Below are 23,835 nucleotides of genomic sequence, written 5' to 3' on the forward strand. Positions count from 1 at the left end.
GACTATTTCCCACCTAAGGGTTAACAAATTGACAGATTTTCACCATTTACATCCAAAAAAGTCCATTTTTCACTTATCTATTAAATTTGTTAAAAAAAATTGTAAATTTTTTTATAAAAATATTAAAAAGACGAAAAACGCTCTTGCCAAATAACACCGTCCTCTAAAATTTTACTAAATAATTTTATACTCTAATGTAAATTATTTTTGGTATAATAAAAGGTTGGGTTCATTTCCAGTATATCAAGTCATCTATTTTTAAAGATTTTTTTGTGAATTCAAGAAGATTGACCACGTGCAAGACTTAGTGTCATTATAAGGCGCAAATTTCAAATCGAGGTGCAACCTTATGACAAAATGAATATGCACAAGTAGGAAGTATGGTGCCCGGCATGCAATTGAGTCAATGGGCACAGTGGACAACAATTTAAAGGTATTCAAAACCGGATAATTGAATTAGTTTAAAGGATTTGTATATTGAACTAAATTTCCAGTTCAAAGAAAATTTTAAACCAAAATTGGACTGATTTTATATAAAAATTGGTTGCTAACCGAACCTATTTTACTATATAATCAAATCAAATTTTTAGTTACCCGTTCTTTGAATGTATGATAAAAAATCTAAAATTTATAATACAAAAAATAAATATCACGATAATTATTGTATTCGAATAAAAAATACTAGGAGAAACTATTGAAAACTGAATATTGCCATCCCATATCGGTTGAAATTTGGCTGAAAAAGACGGATACCTCATCATGCATTTTTATAAATAAGTCAAGCCATTAAGTTGACTTTGTCTTACACGTTTTCTCCAGGTTGATACCTCATCATGCATCAAACTTATGAACGTGTTACACGTGGTGAACCTGAAGAATCAAGGGCACAATTTTCTCCAGAAATGGTGATCAAGCATATGCTGTATAAGATCACTTGAATATGTCACTTGTTTTGTATGCACTCAGAGATGGCTTCCAACATTGGAGATTGAATATCTTAATCGTGGATTATGTTATTAGAGATAAAAAATTTTCTCATAATTGTCTTACCCTCGATACGAGAATAATAAAATTTTTTTTTTCTTCTTTATTCTTGTTAGAAAGGTTTTTCATTTTTTTTTCTTCTCATCTTATTTAAAAAATAATTAAATATTTATTAAATATTAAAATATATTTATAATAATTTAAATTTTTTATAAATAATTTAATATATAAAAATTTAATAAATATATAACCAAAAAAAACCGAATCAGAATAAAGATTGATAGGATATATATTTATTTTTCATCTCTAATAATGAAGATTCTAGTAATTTATATTTTTTATTTTATTATAAATATCATCTCCTTCAAAGAAGGATTTACCAAAAACTCGATGCAGGAGGCAGAGAGCGGAAATGAACAAACACTAGTGGACGACAAAAGCGTTTGGCAGAGAATATGATGGTTATCAATTTTGGGAAAAAATAAAGTGCCATATTGCTTAATGTTGAAGCTTTCCAAATTGCTCAATACTGCCAATCCCATTGTTCACACTTCACAATGTCAATGGCTTAGCCGCCAAAGGGAAATTGAAATTTTTAGCACTATTTTATTCCGTGTATACAAAATTACCACCTATCCTAAAGTTTTCACAAATATACCATAACAGTACTCACCTTTCCCAAAATACCCCTCTTCAATTTTTCATACACAAATTCTCTCTCTTCTTCTCTGCAACTTTTTTTCTCTCTTCTTCCAAAGTGATAAAAGAATCACTCTCTCTTCTTCCTCATTTTCAAAAACAAAAGCAGTAAATCACTTTGAAAAATTCTTCAGATTAAAAATTCTTCAAAGTAAAGATTTAAAAAAGAAAAGATCAACCCACAAAAAAATCAGCTACATCAATTTTATATCCTGGAAGAAATAACCATAAAAAAAGATCATTTAGTAGGATTTAACTGGAAAAAAAATTAACATTTAAGGATTAAAACTGAAAAAAAAAAATTTGAGATAAACCAAAAAAAAAACAAACGTAGGCGTGAAATTCTGGAAATTATTCCTGTGCTGTACATATAAGGAATATATTATAATATTATAATAATATATATTATATTATATTATTATATATAATAATATATATAATATAATATTTTATTATAATATTATAATAATATTAAAATATATTATATTATTAATAATTATATATTTTATATATATATAAAATGGTTGGCGGAATCGCCAACCCTTGGCGTTGCCAAGGGTTGGCGATTCCGCCAACCATTTATACAAATATATTATATATATTATTATATTAATATATTAATTTTTTATATTATTATATAATATATTATAATATTATTATATTATAATATATATAAAGGGTTGGTGACCGTCAACCCTTTATATTAATATATATATTATATTATATTATAATATTATATATTATATTATTATAATATATTATGTAATATTATAATATAATTATAATTTATATTAATATATAATATATTATATTATACATAATATATTATAATATAATTATAATATTCTAATTAAAAATATAATATAATATATTAAATATAATATATTATATAATTATAATTATATATTATAATATATTAAATATAATATATTATATTAATATATAATATAATTATATATATATAATTAAATAATTATATATATATATATAAATAATGGGTTGGCGGAACCGCCAAACCCTCGCAACAATATATAATATTATATATATTACTATATTAATATATATAATATTATATATTATAATATATAATTACTAATATTATAATAATATATAATAATATAATATATTATTTTATTATAATAATATAATATATAATTATAATAATATAAATAATATATAATATTATAATATAATTATAATATTCTAATTAAAAATATAATATAAATAGTATATTAATATAATAATATATATAATATATTATAATATATAAAATATATTATATATAATATTAAAATTAATATTATAATATTAAAAATAAAAAAAAGGTAGTACGCCAACCCTTGGCGCCAAAAGGATAATAATATAATATAATATAATATAATATATTATATTATAATATATAAAATATATTATATTATAATAATATATTATATATTAATATTATAATATAATATATAATATTATAATATTAATATAATATAATATAATTATAATATTTTATATTATAAAATTAAAACAAGCAAAGGGTTGGCGTCCTTTGCCTGTTTTAATATAATATAATATAATTATATTATAATATATTATATTATAAAGGGTTGGCGTGGTGACCTTTTAATATCTGTGAGGGTTGGCGTCGCCAACCCTCTGCTTGCTTTATTTTTTTGGAAGGTTAAAAAAACAATTGGCCAAACAATTATATTAAAATATATTATATATTATATTATTATAATAATATATTATATTATTAATAATTATATAATAAAATATATATAATATTATAATTTAATAAAATAATTATATAATATTAAAATAACATATTATATTATTAATAATATAATAATATTATATATTATGTAATATATTATAATTATATAATTATATATTATATTTAATATATTATAATATATAATTATATTATATTATATTTTATATAATATATATTAATATAATATATAATTTTGTTACCAAGGGTTGGCGGCATCGCCAACCCTTGGCGACGCCAAGGGTTGGTGATACCGCCAACCCTTGGTTTATATATTATATATATATTATATTATAATGTAATATTGTAGCCTTTTCATTGATATGGGTTCCATCTCTTTATAAAATACAAAATACAAGCATTGAAATACGCACCCTTTTATGAAATAAAATAAAATATATTATATATTATATAAAATGGCAAATAATATATACATATATTATATTATATAATATTTTTCTGGAAAATTCTGGGAATTATTACGCCAACCTTATATGTATATATATTGTTAGATTATATTATTATATTAATATTATTAAATAATATTATATATAATATATTAATATTATATATTATAATATATAAAATAAAATAATAATATTTTATATTATATAATATATATTATAATATATAAAAAATGTATTATATATATTATTAAATATATTATAATATATATTTTATATATTATATATAACAGTAAAGGTTGGCGGATTCCGCCAACCCTTATTAAGTATTATAATATAATATATATATATATTATATTAATTATAATATATATTATATTATATAATATTATATATTATAATATTATTATAATATTATAATATATTTTATATATTGTTAATAATATAATATAATATATTTTATATTATATTATATTATAATTATAATTATATTATATATTAATATATAAGATATTATATTTAATATTTGTAATTATATAATATATTATATTATATAATTTTATATAAATTATATATTATATAATTATAAATAATATATATATTATTTATATAATATTATTATTTGTATATATACAATATTATAATAAATAATATATATATTAATATTATATATTATATATTATATATATAATATATAATATATAATTACCAAAGGTTGGCGGGGTCGCCAACCCTTGGCGTCGCCAAAGGTTGGCGATGCCGCCAACCTTTGGTATTATATATATATATATATATAAAATATTTTATTATAAATATTATATATAATTATATATTATATATAATAAAATATATATTAATATATTATTATATATTATAATATATTTTATATATTATTATTAATATTAATATATTATATATAATATAATATATGTATATATTATTGTCAGGATTGACGGAAACCCTTATCAGTTTATTTTATATATTAAATTATATAATATTATATAATATATTATATAATATATAATTATATAATATAATTATATTATATTATAATATAATATAATGGGTTGGTGTCTGGTGACGCCAACCATTTGCTTGTAAAAAAGTATTATGGGTTGGCGGAAACGCCAACCCCCAAAAATTATAAAACGCCAATCCCTGCCAACTATTTTTAATTTTTTTTTTTCCAGTTTTCTTTTTAATTAAATACCCAATCTATCGATTAGATTTCCAATTTTCTGAACTCTGAAATCTACCGAATAAGATTTGCCAATTAGTTTTTTTCTTCAGTTTTTTTTTGACAACCTTTTTTCACTTTTTTTTCAGTTTTTTTTTTTTAGTAAAGAATTGTTAATCTGAAATCTATTTCCCTTTTCAGTTTTTTCCTTTCTTCTTTTATTTTTGAAACATTTATTCTATTTTCTACATGATTATTTTATCACTTGAAAGATAAGAAATAGGAGAGAAAAAAATTACAGAGAAGAAGAAAGAGAGAATATATGCTTGAAAGATTAAAGAGGGATATTTTGAAAAAGGTGAGTACTGTTGTGATATATTTGTGAAAGTTTTAGAATAGGTGACAATTTTGTATACACGGAATAAAATAGTGCTAAAAATTTCAATTTCCCGCCGCCAAATCACTCTTAATTTTTTATTGGAGGGGAGAATTTTGGATTAATGTCAATTAATATAATCATTCTTAAATTAAAAATCAAATGTTTCTTTGAGCCTTGTGCCTGAAAAAATTGACTATGGGACCAAGCATGTCTGAATTATGATGACCAAAGTTTATTTTACTTTAGAAAAAGAATTTGATTGCTGAGCCACTTTGCTAAAGACGACAAAAGCGTTTGGCAGAGAATATGATGGTTATCAATTTTGGGAAAAAATAAAGTGCCATATTTGCTTAATGTTGAAACTTTCCAAATTGCTCAATACTGCCAATCCCATTGTTCACACTTCACAATGTCAATGGATTAGCCGCCAAAACTTTCCAATTTTTTTTTTAAGCAAATAATTGTATCAGAATTGTATATATCATATAATCCTCCTGTTGGAGGCATCGGTCTTCTTCTACCTTCAACTTCCCCCACATGATCACAGTCTTATCCATGATTATTAATCCTGCACGCAAGATTAATTTACAGCAATCTACATTAGAACTGTCGAATTTCGAAGGTGATTATCAGACGTATTTTCATATAAATATTATATTTAATTTTAAGTATTCAATTGAATAATATTTAAAAATTTACCATTTGAGTAAATTAATGGTGCATTTGGGCATGTCTCGATTAAGAGTCTTCAAAGTTACACCTCCACAAACGATATTAACACGCAAAGGTCTTTTCCTCCAGCCTTTCCACTCGACACCAACGGTCGTCCGAATCTCGACATTCACCACTATATCCTTGTTTTTGTATCGACTCATTAGCCTCGGCCCCACGCCATCTTCAACCAGCTGGTTATTCTTCGTCTCAATCTTTAAAGTTGTCATGTTGTTTTTGGCTTGAGAGAATCCTGCCACATGTGTGGATCCTAACTCAATACCCTTATCTTGCCCTGCACTCACCTCCACGTCGGACCCACCATAATGATACGTTAACTTCCCGTTAGGGTTTCGTACTTCTATTCTTGTCAACATTGCAACGTTCAAGTAGGTGCCGTCGGTTTTCACAGTGACGTTGAAGTGTCGAAACGAAAATGACTGCAGGTGAAAAAATGGGAGTTTTGGATCAAACCAGATGTAAAAAACTGCAAAAGATACCGAAAATATGACGACAAGGATTAACATTAAGATGCAAAAGGAGCACCTTAATGTTTTGCAGTTTTTAAGGCCAAATAACTATTTTTTACCCAAAATTTAGTACAAACTCAATTTTTTGTTTATTACCTATAAAAAAATTTAAATCTTTATTCATATATTAAATTTTACTATTTTTGTTAAGGATAAAATTATTATTTAATAAAAAAAAAATTTAAACTAAAAAATTTATCATATTTTGTTTTTAGGCTTAAAAATTTAACAAATATCTCACATCCAAATTTTGAAAAATAAATATTCTTCCTAAAATTTTTTCAAGTATTATTGTTAGCGTCCGGTGACAACAATGACTATATTCATTTTCCTTCTCATCTATTTCTTGCCATTATCGATTCAGAAAAGTGATTGACGAAAACGATATGTCATCATCATTCAAGAGATAACAATTATGCATTATCTTCGTTTAAGAGTTAATGATACATCATTTTTTTTGAGAGGTGGAGACCATTTTTGTTTGAGAGGTGGAGACGACATATTATCCTTGTCAGAAAATGAATGATCCTTTTTTTTTTTTGACAAATTTTGCCAGTTGATAATGTGATGTGAAGCATTCAAGTCTTGTCATCTTCTCTAGCTGTGGTAAACCATATGAGTTGTCAAGCACTTCCAATTGTACGTTCTTTCTTTTTACACATTGTATTGCCCTATAGTTTATCAAGTAACTACCCCCAAAAAAAAAACTTGAAATCATTAAATAATTAAAATGAGTTAGAGACCACTAGGCAAGTGCAGGAGAAAAAAATAGGTGAATACCAAATGTACTGACTTTAAATATTTTTTGGTTTAAGTTTTATTTGAATAAAAAATAATTTAATTTAAATTTATTAAATTAATATTAAAAATAGTTTAAATTTGGTTTAAATTTAGTTTGAATTTAATTAAAAATTATTATTTAAATTTATAACTTAGATATGTGATTTAAATTTATAATTTATTGATAAAATAATATTATTTAATAATTATTTAATATAATTTAAATTAAATCAAATTATTTATCTAATTTATAAGTTAAATTAAATCAAATTTTTTATAATTTAAATTTGATTTAATTTTTAAATTAATCAAATATATTAATTTAAAGGCCAAACGACTATTTCCCATCCAAGATATGCTGTAATGACAAGTTTCCACCCTTTAATTATGGAAACACCAAACATCCACCCATGGTTGGTTAGATTTAACTAAACCCTAAAGGTGGTAAATTTAATCTCCTTTTCCCCCCTAAAAGTTCAAAAACTAACATTTTTTCCCTAAGCTAAATTTGAGAAGATTGCATTTCCCCCCCTAGGGTTTATTTCCAAACCCTTTCGCTTTCTTCGACGCCATCACCGGCCGTCTTGCCCTCTCGACGGTTTCTCTTCCACCGACGGGCCCCCTCAACTCGACCCCAACACATCCGACGTAGAGAGAAGCCGTCTGGGAAGAGAAATCGTCTTCCCAGATGAAGACGACTCATCTTCCTAGAGGACGACGACGACGACTGGGAAGATGAAGAACTTCGTCTTCCACAGCTTCTCCGACTTCGATTGGAAGTCCAAATGGGAGGAAAGAGATCTCCAGAAGGTGAGGATGTTTCGGGAGGGAGAGACCGTCGGCAATAGAGTCGGAGACCGTCAGCAATGCTTCGGGAGGGTGAAACTGTGATTTTTTAAAACTTAGGTTGGGGAAGAATTTTAGTTTTTAAAGTTTAGGGGGGCAAAATTACATTCTATTTTAGTTTATTTTTAATATTCTAGAGAAAATGACGATTTTACCTTTACCACTGTTAGAATTTTGTTAAATCTAATCGGTTATAGGTAGGTGTTTAGTGTTTCCATAATTAAAGGATAAAAACTTGTTATTACAGCATACCTTGGGTGGGAAATATTCGTTTGGCCTAATTTAGACACGTCAATTGGGCCGGGTCGAATGGAGGCCCGGCCCGAAGCACGAAGAAAAGCCCGGGCACGACAAAGCCCGGCCCGGACTGTAGCGTGCCGGGCCGGGCCCATGGGCTTATCGGGCCTGGCCTTGGGCCTTAATATTAAACCCATGGGCTGGCCCGGCCCGGCCCGGCACTGTTCACATATATATATAATTTTTTTTAATTTTTTCTTCTGCCAAATGGCAGAAGCAAATTCTGCCAAATGGCAGAAGCTGCTTCTGCCTGGTGGCAGAAGCTGCTTCTGCCAAATGGCAGAAGCTAATTCTGCCTGGCAGAAGCAAGCTTCTCCCAGGCAGAAGCCCAGGCAGAACGCTTCTGCCTGGCAGAACGGCTTCTGCCTTGGCAGAAGCCGTTGGCTAGCTTCTGCCTTGTGGCAGAAGCCGTTGGCTAGCTTCTGCCACAAGGCAGAGGCAGAAGCCGTTGGCAACGGCTACTGGCGCCAGTAGCCGTTGCCAAACTTTGTTTTAATTTTTTTTTAATTAATTGATTTTTTCCTATAAAAACCTATTCAATTTTTCATTTTCATTTTCAATTACAATTACAAATTTCTCAAACTCTCAATCTCTCAAACTCCCAATCTCTCAAACTCTCAATCTCAACTATTTATTATATTTTTAATTTCATTTTATTTTAATTTTATCATTACAAAATATTACAAATGGATCCAATGTCAAATGAATTCAATCCATTTGAATATTATCATGCTGGCGTTGATGATATTATTGATGATGCACAAGGTGGGATAGGTAGAGCACCAACAGGTGAAAGTGGTACGGGTACAGGTTCGCATTGTTCGACAGAGAGAAAAAGAAAACAAACGTCAATGGTATGGGAACACTTTGATAGAATAGAGGAAACAATAGAGGGGAAATTAATTCGTCGAGCAGTATGCAAACATTGCGGTTCTTGTTTAACATGTGCAAGTACAAGTGGGACGGGACATCTTCGCCGACATGTTACTGATTACTGTAAAAAAATTCCACATGAACTTAGAGGACAAAAACAAATTGCATTCACCAGATCGCGATCTGTTGGTCCAGGTGCCACTTCAGCAGGAGGTCCGAGCGGTTCTGGACATATGGGAGAAATGTCAACTTTTACGTACGATCAAATGAAGGTTCGAGATTACATGGCAGGTATGTCGTTGCTTCTGATCAACCTTTTAGTTATGCAGAAGATGAAATTTTAGAATGGATGATGCAAAATAGTATTCAACCAGCATTTAGAAGAATTCCTAGGTCAACTCTTAGGTCAGATATATTGAGAAATTATGAACTAATGAAAATAAAAATTATTGGAGAATTAAGTAATTTTAATGGTGTTATTTCAATAACTTCTGATTTATGGACTGCTACAAATCAACGTATAGGGTATCTTTGTGCAACTGCTCATTATATTAATTCTGATTGGCAATTATGCAAAAAAGTTATTGCATTTAGAAATTTAGAATATCCACATAATGGTCTTGCAATTTATCGTTCATTAGCAAATATTTTTGATGAATATAAAATTAATAATTCTATTTTTTCAATTACTTTAGATAATGCTAAAAATAATAATAAAGTTATTGAATATATGCATAATCATTTATCTCCTCCATTTAATGGAAAATTATTTCATGTTAGGTGTGCATGTCATATTATTAATTTAATCGCTCAAGATGGCTTGAGTTTGGCAAAAAAACATTTAGAAGTAATTAGACATGCCATTGCATATATTTCATCATCCCCATCACGGGTACAAGCATATCATCAATTATGTAAATCAATGGGGTTAAGAAGGAAAAAATTAAAAATAGATATTAGCACTAGGTGGAATTCAACATATCTCATGTTGAAAGCATGCGAAGGGTATGAAGTTCCTATAACACGATACTTCAATACCCAACCAATGGATTCGCAAGATCCTATTTTTTTGACAGATCAAGATTGAGAAATAGCTATGGCTTTAATGAACTTGTTAGAGCCATTGAAAACAGCCACAGATCATTGCTCAGGTGTGTATTATCCGACAACTTGTTCTATAATATATAATATGGTAGAAATAAGTGATATATTTAAAGAACATAGGTATCGTCACTCTCATAATGCTTTTCAAAATATATGTATGCAAATGGAACAAAAATTTAAAAAATATTGGAGTGAAATTCCTTTACTTTATTCTGCAGCTACTATTTTAGATCCTAGGGCAAAAACTAATGGATTACAAAATTTATTTGATGTTATTAATGAAAATTTGTCAATTAATAGCAATGTAAATTCTGTTGAATATGTTCAAGAATTTTTATTTGATATGTATAGTATTTATGAACAAAAATATGGAAAAACTGGACAAAGTTCTGCACCAGAGGTAAGCTCTGGTAGTTCAGGTAAAAAAAAGTCACGCATATGGTCTTTATTGCGCAAAGGTAAACAAACTGTTAGTCAAAGTACAAATTATAGTCAATTTTACAATTATATAAATATTGACCATTATCCTGAAATTATTCAAAGATATAATGCTGAAAAACTAGATGTTTTGGCATGGTGGAAAGACAAGGCAGAAACCTTTCCTGTGCTTGCAGCCATGGCTCGAGATCTACTAACACCTCCGGTGTCAACTGTAGCATCGGAATCCGCTTTTAGTGCAGGGGGATGTGTGCTGGATGATAGACGATCCAATTTACATCCAAATATGGTCGAAGCGATAATGTGCATGAAAGATTGGATCAAAGCTGATTTTAAATTACAGAATCGTGTGACAGAAGATGTCTTTGAAGAATTCAAAGATTTGGATGTAGAAGATGAATAGATAAATATTATATAGTAGATAAATTTTATTTATGTTTTGTAATTTATACAATATGTAAATTAATTTATTTGTATTTTATTAACAATTTATAATATTTTTTATCATGTAACCACGGTATTCCTCCGCCATAAGTGAGGGATTATAAATAAAATATTCGGGGTACTGTCCTCGATTTTAATAATTGAAAAATAATTTGTGTTTAAAAATTTTAATTAAAACTTTTTTTAAAAATATTTAATAAGGCCCGGCCCGGCCCGTTTACTGAGGCCCGGCCCGGCCCATTTACTGAGGCCCGGCCCGGCCCGTTTACTAAGGCCCGACCCGGCCCGTTTAAAGCCCGTTAGTATATGGGCCGGGCTTTGGGCCTTTATATTTCAAAGGGCCGGCCCGGCCCGAAGGCCCATTACTGTTTGGGCCTCGGGCCCGGCCCGGCCCATTAGCCCAACGGGCCTTGCTGAAGTCGGCCCGGCCCGGCCCGGCACGGCCCATTGACGTCTCTAGCCTAATTTAAACTTAATTTACATTCAAAATAAATAAATTTTAAATCAAGTTAAATAAAATTGGACCATCTTTCGCGGTGGAACCCGCTCAGTACGGATCCAACTCTAAGAAAATGCCAAGTCAATGAGGCTGTCAGATTGCTGCAATCTGTAAGGGAAATAGGAAATAGAAAAAGCCACTCAATTTAGTGCAAAGAAATATATAAGAGAGAAGCTATTGATTTAGTAAACGTATCTTTGATACAACTTTTTTTTGGTAGAAGATTGTGATATAATTTTTAATTATTAAAAATATATATGATTTTTTAAAATTATTATGTGTTAATTATATTTTTTATTATTTTATTTTTAAAAAAATATATTATATATTATATATAATATAAAAAATTAAAATTTTAATATACGATATAATATATAATTAAACTATTATAGTTTAAATTTTTTAAAATCATTCATATATATATATATATGTATGTATAAAATTTAATAAAATTAATAAAATTATATTTTTTAAAATATAATATAAATATGTAAAATAAATATAAAATATATATTTAAAAATAAAAAAAATATTCACTTAATTGTTTATTAAAATATTCAATCAAATATAATTTTTATATATATTAAAAAGTTATAATTTATTATTTAATTTGATTTAAAAATTATTTAAACTGTAATTTAAAAAATTTTTAATTTAAACTAAATTATAATTTTTAAACAATTAGTTTAATTTTACGATTTAAAGTAAATTATACCCAACTCTATTTGTCTTTTTTTCAACTTTAACATAAAAAATTCCCGCCATCATCCGTGTGTCCATCAGATTCTTCGCTTCAGTGTTGCATAATTGAATATAATGAAGTGTACTTTTTTGAATAAATAAAATTATGTATATAAATAAATCACTCCGTCACATCATATATTGCCACGTCAGATTTTATCTCAATAATGTAGTTGCATTATTTCTTAAAAATATTAATCCTCAGTAGCTTTCACCACCACCCATTTACCGCTTGAGGCTGCGGACTGAGAATCGGGCAAATTTACTTCTCTTGAACGCTTATCATTATTGTTCATGACGTTGGAGCTTTCAGAGATGGACGACTATCGGATAAACTGCTCACTTGCATGCGAATACGGTGACGGATCAACTATTTATGTGACGACAAAGACAAAAAAGCTATGGGATATATACGGGATCAGAAGTCTACTACTATTGAGTCTTGGAGTACAAACCATTCTTACCATCTTCGGAAATCGGAGAAGGTACCGTTTAAGATATCTGACCCGATTTTTCCTTTGGTTGTCCTACTTGACGGCACGTCCCGTGGTAACATTGGCATTAGGCAAGCTTTCAGGAATTAATGCTGAGGTTTTTGATGTGAAAGGAAATCAGCTAGTGCGTAGCGAATTCTTTGACGAATATCTCTACTATTACGCAGTTTGGTTTGCACCATTCCTTTTGCTGCAAATTGGTAGCCCTAATGTTATTTCTTACTCCGTTGAGGATAATAAGTTAAAGTTTAGGCAACTTATTGGGCTAACCACCCAGGTCGCCATCTCACTTTGGATCTTTTCTAAATTACTTGGATATTGGCAAAACATACTCATACTCAATATACTTTTGTATGTAGCTGGAATAGTTAAAGTTGCAGAGAGACTCCGAGCTCTCTGGTCAATAAGTATTACTGAAAATGTCGTGATAGCTAGTTTTGCAAAAAATGATATTCGAACAGAAGAAACCTCACTTGAGTCTAGCTCATTTTCCAATTATTCTCATGATCTGTTTCTGCTTGTGAAGGCTTATCAACGCTTTGATCGATTAAAGCCTTATCTTGAGAATTGGCTAGGCCATCCTTCATCAGTTTATCTTTCTTCGATGAGTGTAGAAGACTGTCCTCCTAAGGATGTTTTTAGAATCACAGAATTTGAGCTTAGTTTTATGTATGATATGCTCTACACGAAGGCGTCAATTAGCTATTCCAACAAAAGTTTATGGGGTCGCATCATTTTCTTTCTTGCTCTAGCTTTGCTTTTGGTGATATTAACTATATTTTGGTTTGTTCAGCCAGGTTTTCAAGGTGTAGAAGACATAATTCTCTTACTTTATTTATTAGCAGTAACTGTACTTGAAATTTATGAGATGAAGGAGTTTTTGTTCTCAGATTGGGTAGTACTTCAAATGAGGAAACAAAATAGGAGCACATTTATCAGCAGATCCATATCGAGAATTGCTCCAAAAATTCCAAGAAAGAATCATAGGTGGTCTCATTGCATAGATCAATTCAACTTACTAAGCTATTGTCTCTATGAAGATACTACAAAGCTTGGCGGGTTGATTAGAAGAATTTTCAAGGTCAAGGGCTACTACAAGGAGTACATGAAGTATTGTGTCAAGAAACACAGTCCAGTCCCTGAAGAGTTGAAGAAGCTGATACTGGAACAAATTCTGGAGGTAAGAGCTCAAAGAGGCTGGCAATCTTTCTCTAAAAGGGGGGAAGGGGCTCTTGAAAGATGTAACTGTCTCCAAGATTTGGAATGGAGTATTCAAACAGATTTTGATACCCCAGCAAAGAAGCAAACGAATTTCGGCAAAGCCATTATTATATGGCACATTGCCACCACAGTTTGCTACTATTTAGATGATGGTGCATCAGAAAGTACCTTAAATCACCCCTTATGTGAAATGAGCAAAGTTTTATCAGATTATATGATGTATCTTTTGGGCATGATTCCTGATATGTTATCTATTGTTACTGGTGACCTTCTCTTTCATGGTGCTTGTGCTCAAGTCGATCAATTTTTTAAGGCAAAACAATCAAAGGATGAAGCGACATTGTGCGGGAATTTACTAGTTGAAACTTATTTCCAAGGAATTCCCAATAACAATGTGTTTACATCAGAGTGGAATGTATTGCTTCAGGTGCAAAAATTGGCAAAAATATTGCAGGAGAGGGACGACAAATGGAGTATTATAAGTAGTGTCTGGATGGAAATGTTGTTTTATGCTGCGATTAATTGTCCTTGGACTCTCCATGCAGAGCAACTTAGGAAAGGTGGAGAATTGCTCACTCATATTTGGCTTCTGCTTGAGCATGAGAAAGATGAGCCCCATGATTTGTCCCTTGAATTGTAATATGTGGTTTAAGAGAGTTGTATGTCAACATTTTATTATGTGCGTGAGTATGGTGTTCGAGTGGATGTTCTAAAGTCAATTATCTTGTTGATTCATTAATATTGATTTGTATTTGTGCCATGTTTATTTCACATTTTTTAAATTAGATGAATGTCTATAGTAGAACTATCTCAAGGGAATTAATATATATCAATGATCGTAAGAACCTTATGTACATACATGATAGTCATTTTACAAATGTTTGTACTCTTAGTAATATTTTGACTTATGACACAAATAATATAGTTAAAACTATCTTAATGTTGAGTAACTATACTAAAAAATAGTGATAGGTCTCATGTATAAAGATTATTCATTTACAATCTGATATAACATATAGGTGGTATGTTGAATAAACATGTTAATTAGACAGATTTATCAAAAGAGTTTAATATGAATAGTAACTCTAGTATTTATGGAACATATTCTTTAACAGATAGTAATACATGTAATGTTTTGATTTGAGATTACTAAATTATTTTACACATGAATTAGTATAATTTGACATCAATCCAATGTAGTTCATAAGAAAAAATGATCATAATGGTGGTAATTAGTTATACTGAGAGATATATGAAAACTATAGTAAATCAATAAATGATTTATCACTCTCAGATATGAGATTATATATTTCTGTTAAGCCTACTTACAAATGTCAACGTCCATTTAAATCTGTGATCACAATAAAATTAGGTTGTTATTCAATTTAATATTATCCATGAAAACACCCACTATTGTGTTATACTATATTGACACCCATTTAAGCTAGATTATAAAAAGAACAATAAACAGCGAAAAAGGATATTTCGATTTTTAAATTATCGCAAGAGATCAATAATACCCTTCATAAAGGGTGTAAATGTTATTCCATATGAGTGAAATTATACTATCAGATTTTCTTATTGAATAAACCAAGTTTTTTTCAATTCTTTTTTTTAGGCCAAGGGTAGCGATTTTGGCATTGTTTACCAATTAAAATCTAAGTTTCGATTTTAAGAAGTTATAATGGATGCAAATCTCTTTTTAGTATTTATGTTTAGTTTTGAACATGGAACGAGAAATGAATGAATTTCTCAGTAAAATGTCTCTTAAATGAGACAAAAGCAACAGTTCCATGAGTGATAATTTTAATTTTGTAAAAATGGCAATAAAATGTCTAACAGTATGGATATTGATATACAATTCTAACCTTTTTTTTTTTTTTTTCTGTTCACTATTGCTTAAAATTTCCTTGGTTATAATCATTCAAATTTAGCAAGCTTAAAATATGTACAAGAAATAATCAAACTACATGCCAAAATAAATGTGATGAATGAAAATATTGAAGCAACAAACAAACATCTCTCCTAATATTAGTAAGAAACTCCTAAAAATTAGGTTAAATGACTCTAAATTCCAATCAATGAAATGAGAGACAATCTAAACACCAAGATTAAAGATTATAAAATAATCATTCAGTGATAAATAAGACATTTTTGTCATGCAACTCATTAAATAACCTATACCAGGAAGATAAAATTCATACGAGTTCTTGCACAAAAATTAAAATAACCAAAAATAGTTAATAAAATTTGTAGAGTTATAGATTTCACTTATGTGCACATCACTGGTTAACGGAATCGAATTGAAAGAAACAGGCTAATGAATGTAGTCTGAAGGACGCAGACTGGAATGAGAGTGGGTCGAACATTTACTTACTAAAAGATTTTGAATTTTAAGGGTAGGCCTAGGTGCTGGTTCTGCCACAGCATGAATAATAAAGCCATATTTGTATTCTATTTTCATTGAATTACAAACCTCCCATATATTCTATTACATTGATGAGAAACAAATTTTGTGTTTGAGTATACTACGTTAATTTGAATAGGTTTCAAGAATTAATTTTACCCTGCAGTAATTCACCGATTAGTATGGAAATGATCAAAGGAAAAGTAATTCACCGAGTAGTATGGAAACACTGCAGTTCATGTTTAACATGTACAAGTGACACAGGACATTTTTGTCAACATATTACTGATTATTGTAAAAAATGTTTGTATTAGGAAAGACGTTTGTATGTTGCTATCAATATTTTTATTCATCATTTTTTTTTAATAAAATTATAAGTATTTAATTTTAATTACCCAATTAGATACTTAGATGATACGTGACTTGTTAATTGTGTATTTAAAATTGAGTGCATAAAACATTATTTTTTTTTTTATTTTGCCATGTAGTTTGACTATTTCTCATACATATTGTGTATTATAAACTTACGTCACAGAACTTCTATAGATGTATTTGTGATTGAGCTTTAAATTCTATCAAGATTAGATTTGAAAGCTTCTTGCCCTTCTGGTTCATTTTGCTTTTGCTGGATATTTGGATTGTTCAATGCTCTCTATATTTCATTTGGTAGCTTACATTTAAAGGAAAAAAAAAACGAACAATTTTTTTGTGTATGATTATGTTATAAGAAATAAAAACTTTTACACCTTTTTTTTCGCAAAATACTTGTATGTTAATCATTTGTGTAACAATTTTTTTATCATTAACAATTATCATTATTTTTAAGTTCCATTTTAGCTTAACTCTCGCAAATTTTTTGAATTATTATAACCAGGAAATATTGTAAGCAATAGTAAATGGAAGAAAGTTAATATAGTGTATTAATATTTATTCGATTAGGCGATTTTATTTGATATTTCCACAAAATTAAAAATATTAGCTCCTTTTTTTTTTTTGGTGGGGGGGGGGGGGGGTGTGGAGGGGGCTGTAATTAGTCATGGAGCTGTTGCTTCTATGTCATTTAAGAGATGAGAAATTCATTTTCATTTCCTGTTGTATGTTCAAAACTAAGCACAAGTTTTAAAAAAATTTTGATATAGTGTATAAGTAGATTTCTTAAAATTGAGAGTTAGGTGATTGGTAAACAATGGCAAAGCCTATAAAACCTCTCTTGGCGGGAAAACTTGGTTCCACCACGTGTACAACAACCATACAACCATATACAGTGGTGAATCCAATATTTTTGTTGAGAGGAGGCCTCCAAATAGGGATAGTTCAAACACCTCTTAGTTTGATTTTGATTTGAATAAAAAATAGTTGATTTGAGTTTAAATCAAGTTCATCGAGTCAATATTAATGGTGGATTGAGTTTGATTTGAATAAAAAATTATTCACTTTAATTTAGCTCAAGTTTGGATTGAATTTATAGCTTTATGACTCAAATCAGTTATTCAAATTCATAACTCATTAGTAAAACGATATCGTTTTATTTAAATAATAGGCAAAACCACTTATTTGAATCATAAATTTAAACCAAATTGAGTCACAAATTCGAACCACTAATTCAAGCTATGAATTCAAGATAAATCAAGCCATGAATCAAGTCATGAATTCAAACCACAAATTCAAGTCATAAATTCGAATTGAACTCATATTGAATTGAGTCAAATACCTTCTAACTTAAGTTTAACTCAATTTAAAAAACGAGTCAAATCTTTTAACTGGAATTCAAATTAAACAAATTCAAATCAAATTGAATCAAATTAAGTTAGCTTTCGAGACCGAATTGGTGCAGTTTGGGTCCAACCTTACCTTCATAGTTTTATCATTGTTTATTAATCAAGTAATAAAAACTTAAAAAATAAAAAACATCAATCCTTGAGTAAAGGAGATAATGTAAAAGAAATATAAAGAGAACAAAAAAACTACATGAATCTAATAATTGAATTAAATCAAATATAATCAAAAGTGTTTATATCAATAACAATCCACAAAAAATATTAACATCGTGTTTTGATAGATTGAAACCTTATCTTTGGAAACAAAATCGTGAGGTATGGTTGCCAAAATCAAGTTGAAGATTAAGAGAAAGAAATCTAGTTTCTAAAATTAGTTTTCTTAATTTTAATTGACATGGGCTTTGGGTTTTTATACAAATGTGGTATTTGGGTGATAGTCTAATTCAGTTTTACACTGATTTTAAAGTTTTATTTTATATCAAGATAAATAAACTTCTTAATTATGATTTCATCCTCCATGTCATGGTAAGATTCCAATTAAAGATGTGATTAAGATTTTGAAAACTAAATTATTAATTTTCAACTATATATAAAAGAGTTAAATTATTATATTTAAAATATTAAAATAATATATAAAAATATTATTTTTAATTTTTTTAATTTATAAAATATTAATTTTTTTTTTTTACTCCCCTAAAGGAGGTTGATTTTCGTGGAAAAATGTGATAAGTTATAGATGAAGACAACTTCGTTTGGACGACGAAGATCCGGACAAAGAGTTTTGACTCTTCATTTGGATTTTGTTGAATCCAGACGTCATCAGTCCAATGTTGAACACCGGAGGGAGAGAAGATATCGGGAGGGAGAGAGATTGGCCACCGTTGACTGGAAATTTATCAACGAAATTGGAAACCCTAGGTAGGGGTTAAAATGTCACTTTTCAAAACTTAATTTTGGGTGAAATTTTTAAGTTTTCAAATTAAAGGGGTAAAATGATATAAATGTTAAATAATATTATTAAATGATGATTTTGCCTTTAATTTTATCTTAATTTTGGAGGGTAGGTGTTAATTTTCCAAACTATGGGTGGGTGTTTGGACTTTTGAAAGTTGGTGTGTGGGAATTGGGAATTTACTATACCTTGGGTGAGAATAAGTCTTTTGGCCAATTCTTCAACTATAGTAGTTTCTTTCTTAAAGAGTTGGTTATTTTCAATAATCTCTCCAAATATGCTTATTTTAATCAATAACCCCTAACTTTTTTAATTAAAAAAGTATCTCTGATAATTTTCAATACTATCTATTAACTTGATATAATAAGACAAGAAAAATATCAGGTTAGAGTTAAGTTTATTAGCACGAAATTTATTTTAGGTCAATCTGACATGACTTGAAATTAAATCAGATAGTATTAGAGTTCACAAGAAAGTAACCTAACACGATACGAATGTTTTGGAGAAATATTTCTTTAATAGATTACATATAGTTGTATCTTTATATAGTTATAATTACTCATATTATTTTTTTATTTAAATATTTTATTTTATTATTAAGTAATAAAAATTTGATTTGGTTAATCTGATTATAAATATGTTTTTTAAAGGTCTTAGTATATAAATTTTTAGAGCATTTGTCAATAAGACAAAATGTTATATTGTGTGTTTTATTAATAATAGGTTGAGGTAATTTGGTGAAAAAATTAAAACGATAAAAATACTTTAAAGAGTGAAAATAATAGGTAATTTTGGGTCAAATTATGTCAGATTAGATCAATTCGAATATTATAGGATTAGGTTAAGGTTAAAAAATTTTGATACTATTTTAATTCAAAATGGGTTAGAATTAAAGATTTTTGACATAAAATCTGAACTGACAGAATATGAATACAATCTAATAATACAAACGGTTAGATCTAAAAAAAAGGTCGAATGACTACTTCCCATCTAAGGGTTAATGAATTGATAGATTTTCACCATTTAAATCTAAAAAAGTCAAATTTTCATTTATCTATTAAATTTGTTATAAAAATTGTAAAATTTTTTATAAAAATATTAAAAAAATGAAAAACCCTCTTGCCAAATAACACCGTCCTCTAAAATTTTATTAAATAATTTTATACTCTAATGTAAATTATTTTTGATATAATAAAAGGTTGGGTTCATTTCCAGTATATCAAGTCGTCTATTTTTAAACATTTTTTTGTGTATTCAAGAAGATTGACCACGTGCAAGACTTAGTGTCATTATAAGGCGCAAATTTCAAATGGAGGTGCAACGTAGGAAGTAAGGTGCTCGGCATGCAATCGAATCAATGGGCACAGTGGACAACAATTTAGGGGTGTTTAAAACCAGATAATTGAATTAGTTTAAAGGATTTGTGAGTTGAACTAAGTTCTCAGTTCAAAGAAAATTTTAAACCAAAATTAACTGATTTTATATAAAAATTGATTGTTAACTGAACCTATTTTACTATATAATTGAATCGAATTTTTAGTTATCCACTCTTTGAATGTATGATAAAAAATCTAAAATTTATAATACAAAAAATAAATATCACGATAATTATTGTATTAGAATAAAAAATACTAAGAGAAACTATTGAAAACTGAATATTGCCATCCCATATCGGTTGAAATTTGGCTGAAAAAGACGGTCCACTGTCAATTGAACATAGACTGAAGAACAGAGGATAAAAAAAAAATCGGAATAGTTGAAGAGACAACATCACAATGTTAAAATCATTCTCCGTAAACTTGGAATCATTGAAAATTAGGATAGCTTGCCGCCCGCAACAAGAAGCAAAAGAGAGAAATAAATAATTTACATTGGACTTAGATATTGGACTGCCATATTCAGTGTACTTTTGTATGTAGCTGGAATAGTTAAAGTTGCAGAGAGACTCCGAGCTCTCTGGTCAATAAGTATTACCGAAAATGTCGTGATAGCTAGTTTTGCAAAAAATGATATTCGAACAGAAGAAACCTCACTTGAGTCTAGCTCATTTTCCAATTATTCTCATGATCTGTTTCTGCTTGTGAAGGCTTATCAACGCTTTGATCGATTAAAGCCTTATCTTGAGAATTGGCTAGGCCATCCTTCATCAGTTTATCTTTCTTCGATGAGTGTAGAAGACTGTCCTCCTAAGGATGTTTTTAGAATCACAGAATTTGAGCTTATCTTTATGTATGAAGTGCTCTACACGAAGGCGTCCATTGGCTATTCCAACAAAAGTTTATGGGGTCGCATCATTTTCTTTCTTGCTCTAGCTTTGCTTTTGGTGATATTAACTATATTTTGGTTTGTTGGGGCATATTTTCCAGGTGTAGATGACATAATTCTCTTACTTTGTTTATTAGGAGTAATTGTACTTGAAATTTATGAGATGAAGGAGCTTTTGTTCTCAGATTGGGTAGTACTTCAAATGAGGAAACAAAATAGGAGCACATTTATCAGCAGATCCATATCGAGAATTGCTCCAAAAATTCCAAGAAAGAATCATAGGTGGTCTCATTGCATAGATAAATTCAACTTACTAAGCTATTGCCTTTATGAAGATACTACAAAGCTTGGCGGGTTGATTAGAAGAATTTTCAAGGTCAAGGGCTACTACAAGGAGTACAAGAAGTATTGTGTCAAGAAAGACAATCCAGTACCTGAAGAGTTGAAGAAGCTGATACTGGAGCAAATTCTGGAGGTAAGAGCTCAAAGGGGCTGGCAATCTTTCTGTAAAAGGGGGGAAGGGGCTCTTGAAAGATGTAACTGTCTCCAAGATTTGGAATGGAGTATTCAAACAGATTTTGATACCCCAGCAAAGAAGCAAACAAATTTTGGCAAAGCCATTATTATATGGCACATTGCCACCACAGTTTGTTACTATTTAGATGATGGTGCATCAAAAAGTACCTTAAATCACCCCTTATGTGAAATGAGCAAAGTTTTATCAGATTATATGACGTATCTTTTGGGCATGATTCCTGATATGTTATCTATTGTTACTGGTGACCTTCTCTTTCAGGGTGCTTGTGCTCAAGTCGATGAATTTTTTAAGGCAAAACAATCAAAGTATGAAGCGACATTGTGCGGGAATTTACTAGTTGAAACTTATTTCCAAGGAACTCCCAATAACAATGTGTTTACATCAGATTGGAATGTATTGCTTCAGGTGCAAAAATTGGCAAAAATATTGCAAGAGAGGGACGACAAATGGAGTATTATAAGTAGTGTCTCGGTGGAAATGTTGTTTTATGCTGCGATTAATTGTCCTTGGACTCTCCATGCAGAGCAACTTAGGCGAGGTGGAGAATTGCTCACTCATATTTGGCTTCTGCTTGAGCATGAGAAAGATCAGCCCCATGATTTGTCCCTTGAATTGTAATATGTGGTTTAAGAGAGTTGTATGTCAACATTTTATTATGTGCATGAGTATGGTGTTAGAGTGGATGTTCTAAAGTGTTGATTTATTAATACTGATTTGTATTTGTGTCATGCTTATTTCATATTTAGTAAATTAGACAAATGTCTATGGTAATACTGTCTTAAGGGAATCAATGTATATCAATGATTGTAAAAATCTTATGTGCACACATGATAGTCATTTTGGAAATATTTGTACTCTCACTAATATTTTGACCTATGACACAAATAATATGATTAAGATTATCTAAATGTTGAGTAACTATACTAAAAGGTAGTGATAGGTCTCATTTGTCAAAATTATTCATTGATAATCTAGTCTAACACATAGGTAGCATGTTGAATAAACATGTTTATTAGACGAATCTACCAAAACGGTTTAATATGAATAGTAAAACTAGTGTTTATGGAACACATATTCTAACAAACGATAATACATGTAATTTTTTTATTTGAGGTTACTAAATTATTTTACATATGGATCAGTATAGTTTGACACCAATCTAATGTAGTTCATAAAAAATAATGATCATAATGGTGGTAATTAGTTATACTGAGAGATATATGAAAACTATAGTGAATCAATAAATGATTTATCATTCTCAAGAACAAGATTATATATTTCTGTTAGACCTACTCACAAATGTCAACATTCACTTAAATTTGTGACACAATAAAATTAGGTTGTTATTCAATTTAATATTATCCATGAAAACACCCACTATTGTGTTATACTATATTGTCACCCATTTAAGCTAGATTGTAAAAAGAACAATAAATAGCGATAAAAGATATTTGGATTTTTAAATTATCGCAAGAGATCAATAATACCCTTCATAAAGGGTGTAAGTGTTAT

At 28.9% G+C, this 23,835-nt stretch overlaps 1 protein-coding gene across 1 annotated transcript; it reads right to left on the bottom strand.

Annotated features, from left to right (window-relative positions):
* Positions 1-5,845: 5,845 nt before the first annotated feature.
* On the bottom strand, positions 5,846-6,655 carry LOC123195203. Its single transcript, XM_044608856.1, has 2 exons — positions 6,105-6,655; positions 5,846-5,973 (listed from the first exon to the last, which is right to left on the bottom strand). Exons 1-2 carry the CDS (start codon positions 6,641-6,643, stop codon positions 5,955-5,957), a joined length of 558 nt encoding a protein of 185 aa, XP_044464791.1. The 5' UTR covers positions 6,644-6,655; the 3' UTR covers positions 5,846-5,954.
* Between the last annotated feature and the right edge of the window lie 17,180 nt (positions 6,656-23,835).

Source organism: Mangifera indica, chromosome 13 (genome assembly GCF_011075055.1).
Source record: "Mangifera indica cultivar Alphonso chromosome 13, CATAS_Mindica_2.1, whole genome shotgun sequence".
Taxonomy (NCBI): Eukaryota; Viridiplantae; Streptophyta; class Magnoliopsida; order Sapindales; family Anacardiaceae; genus Mangifera; species Mangifera indica.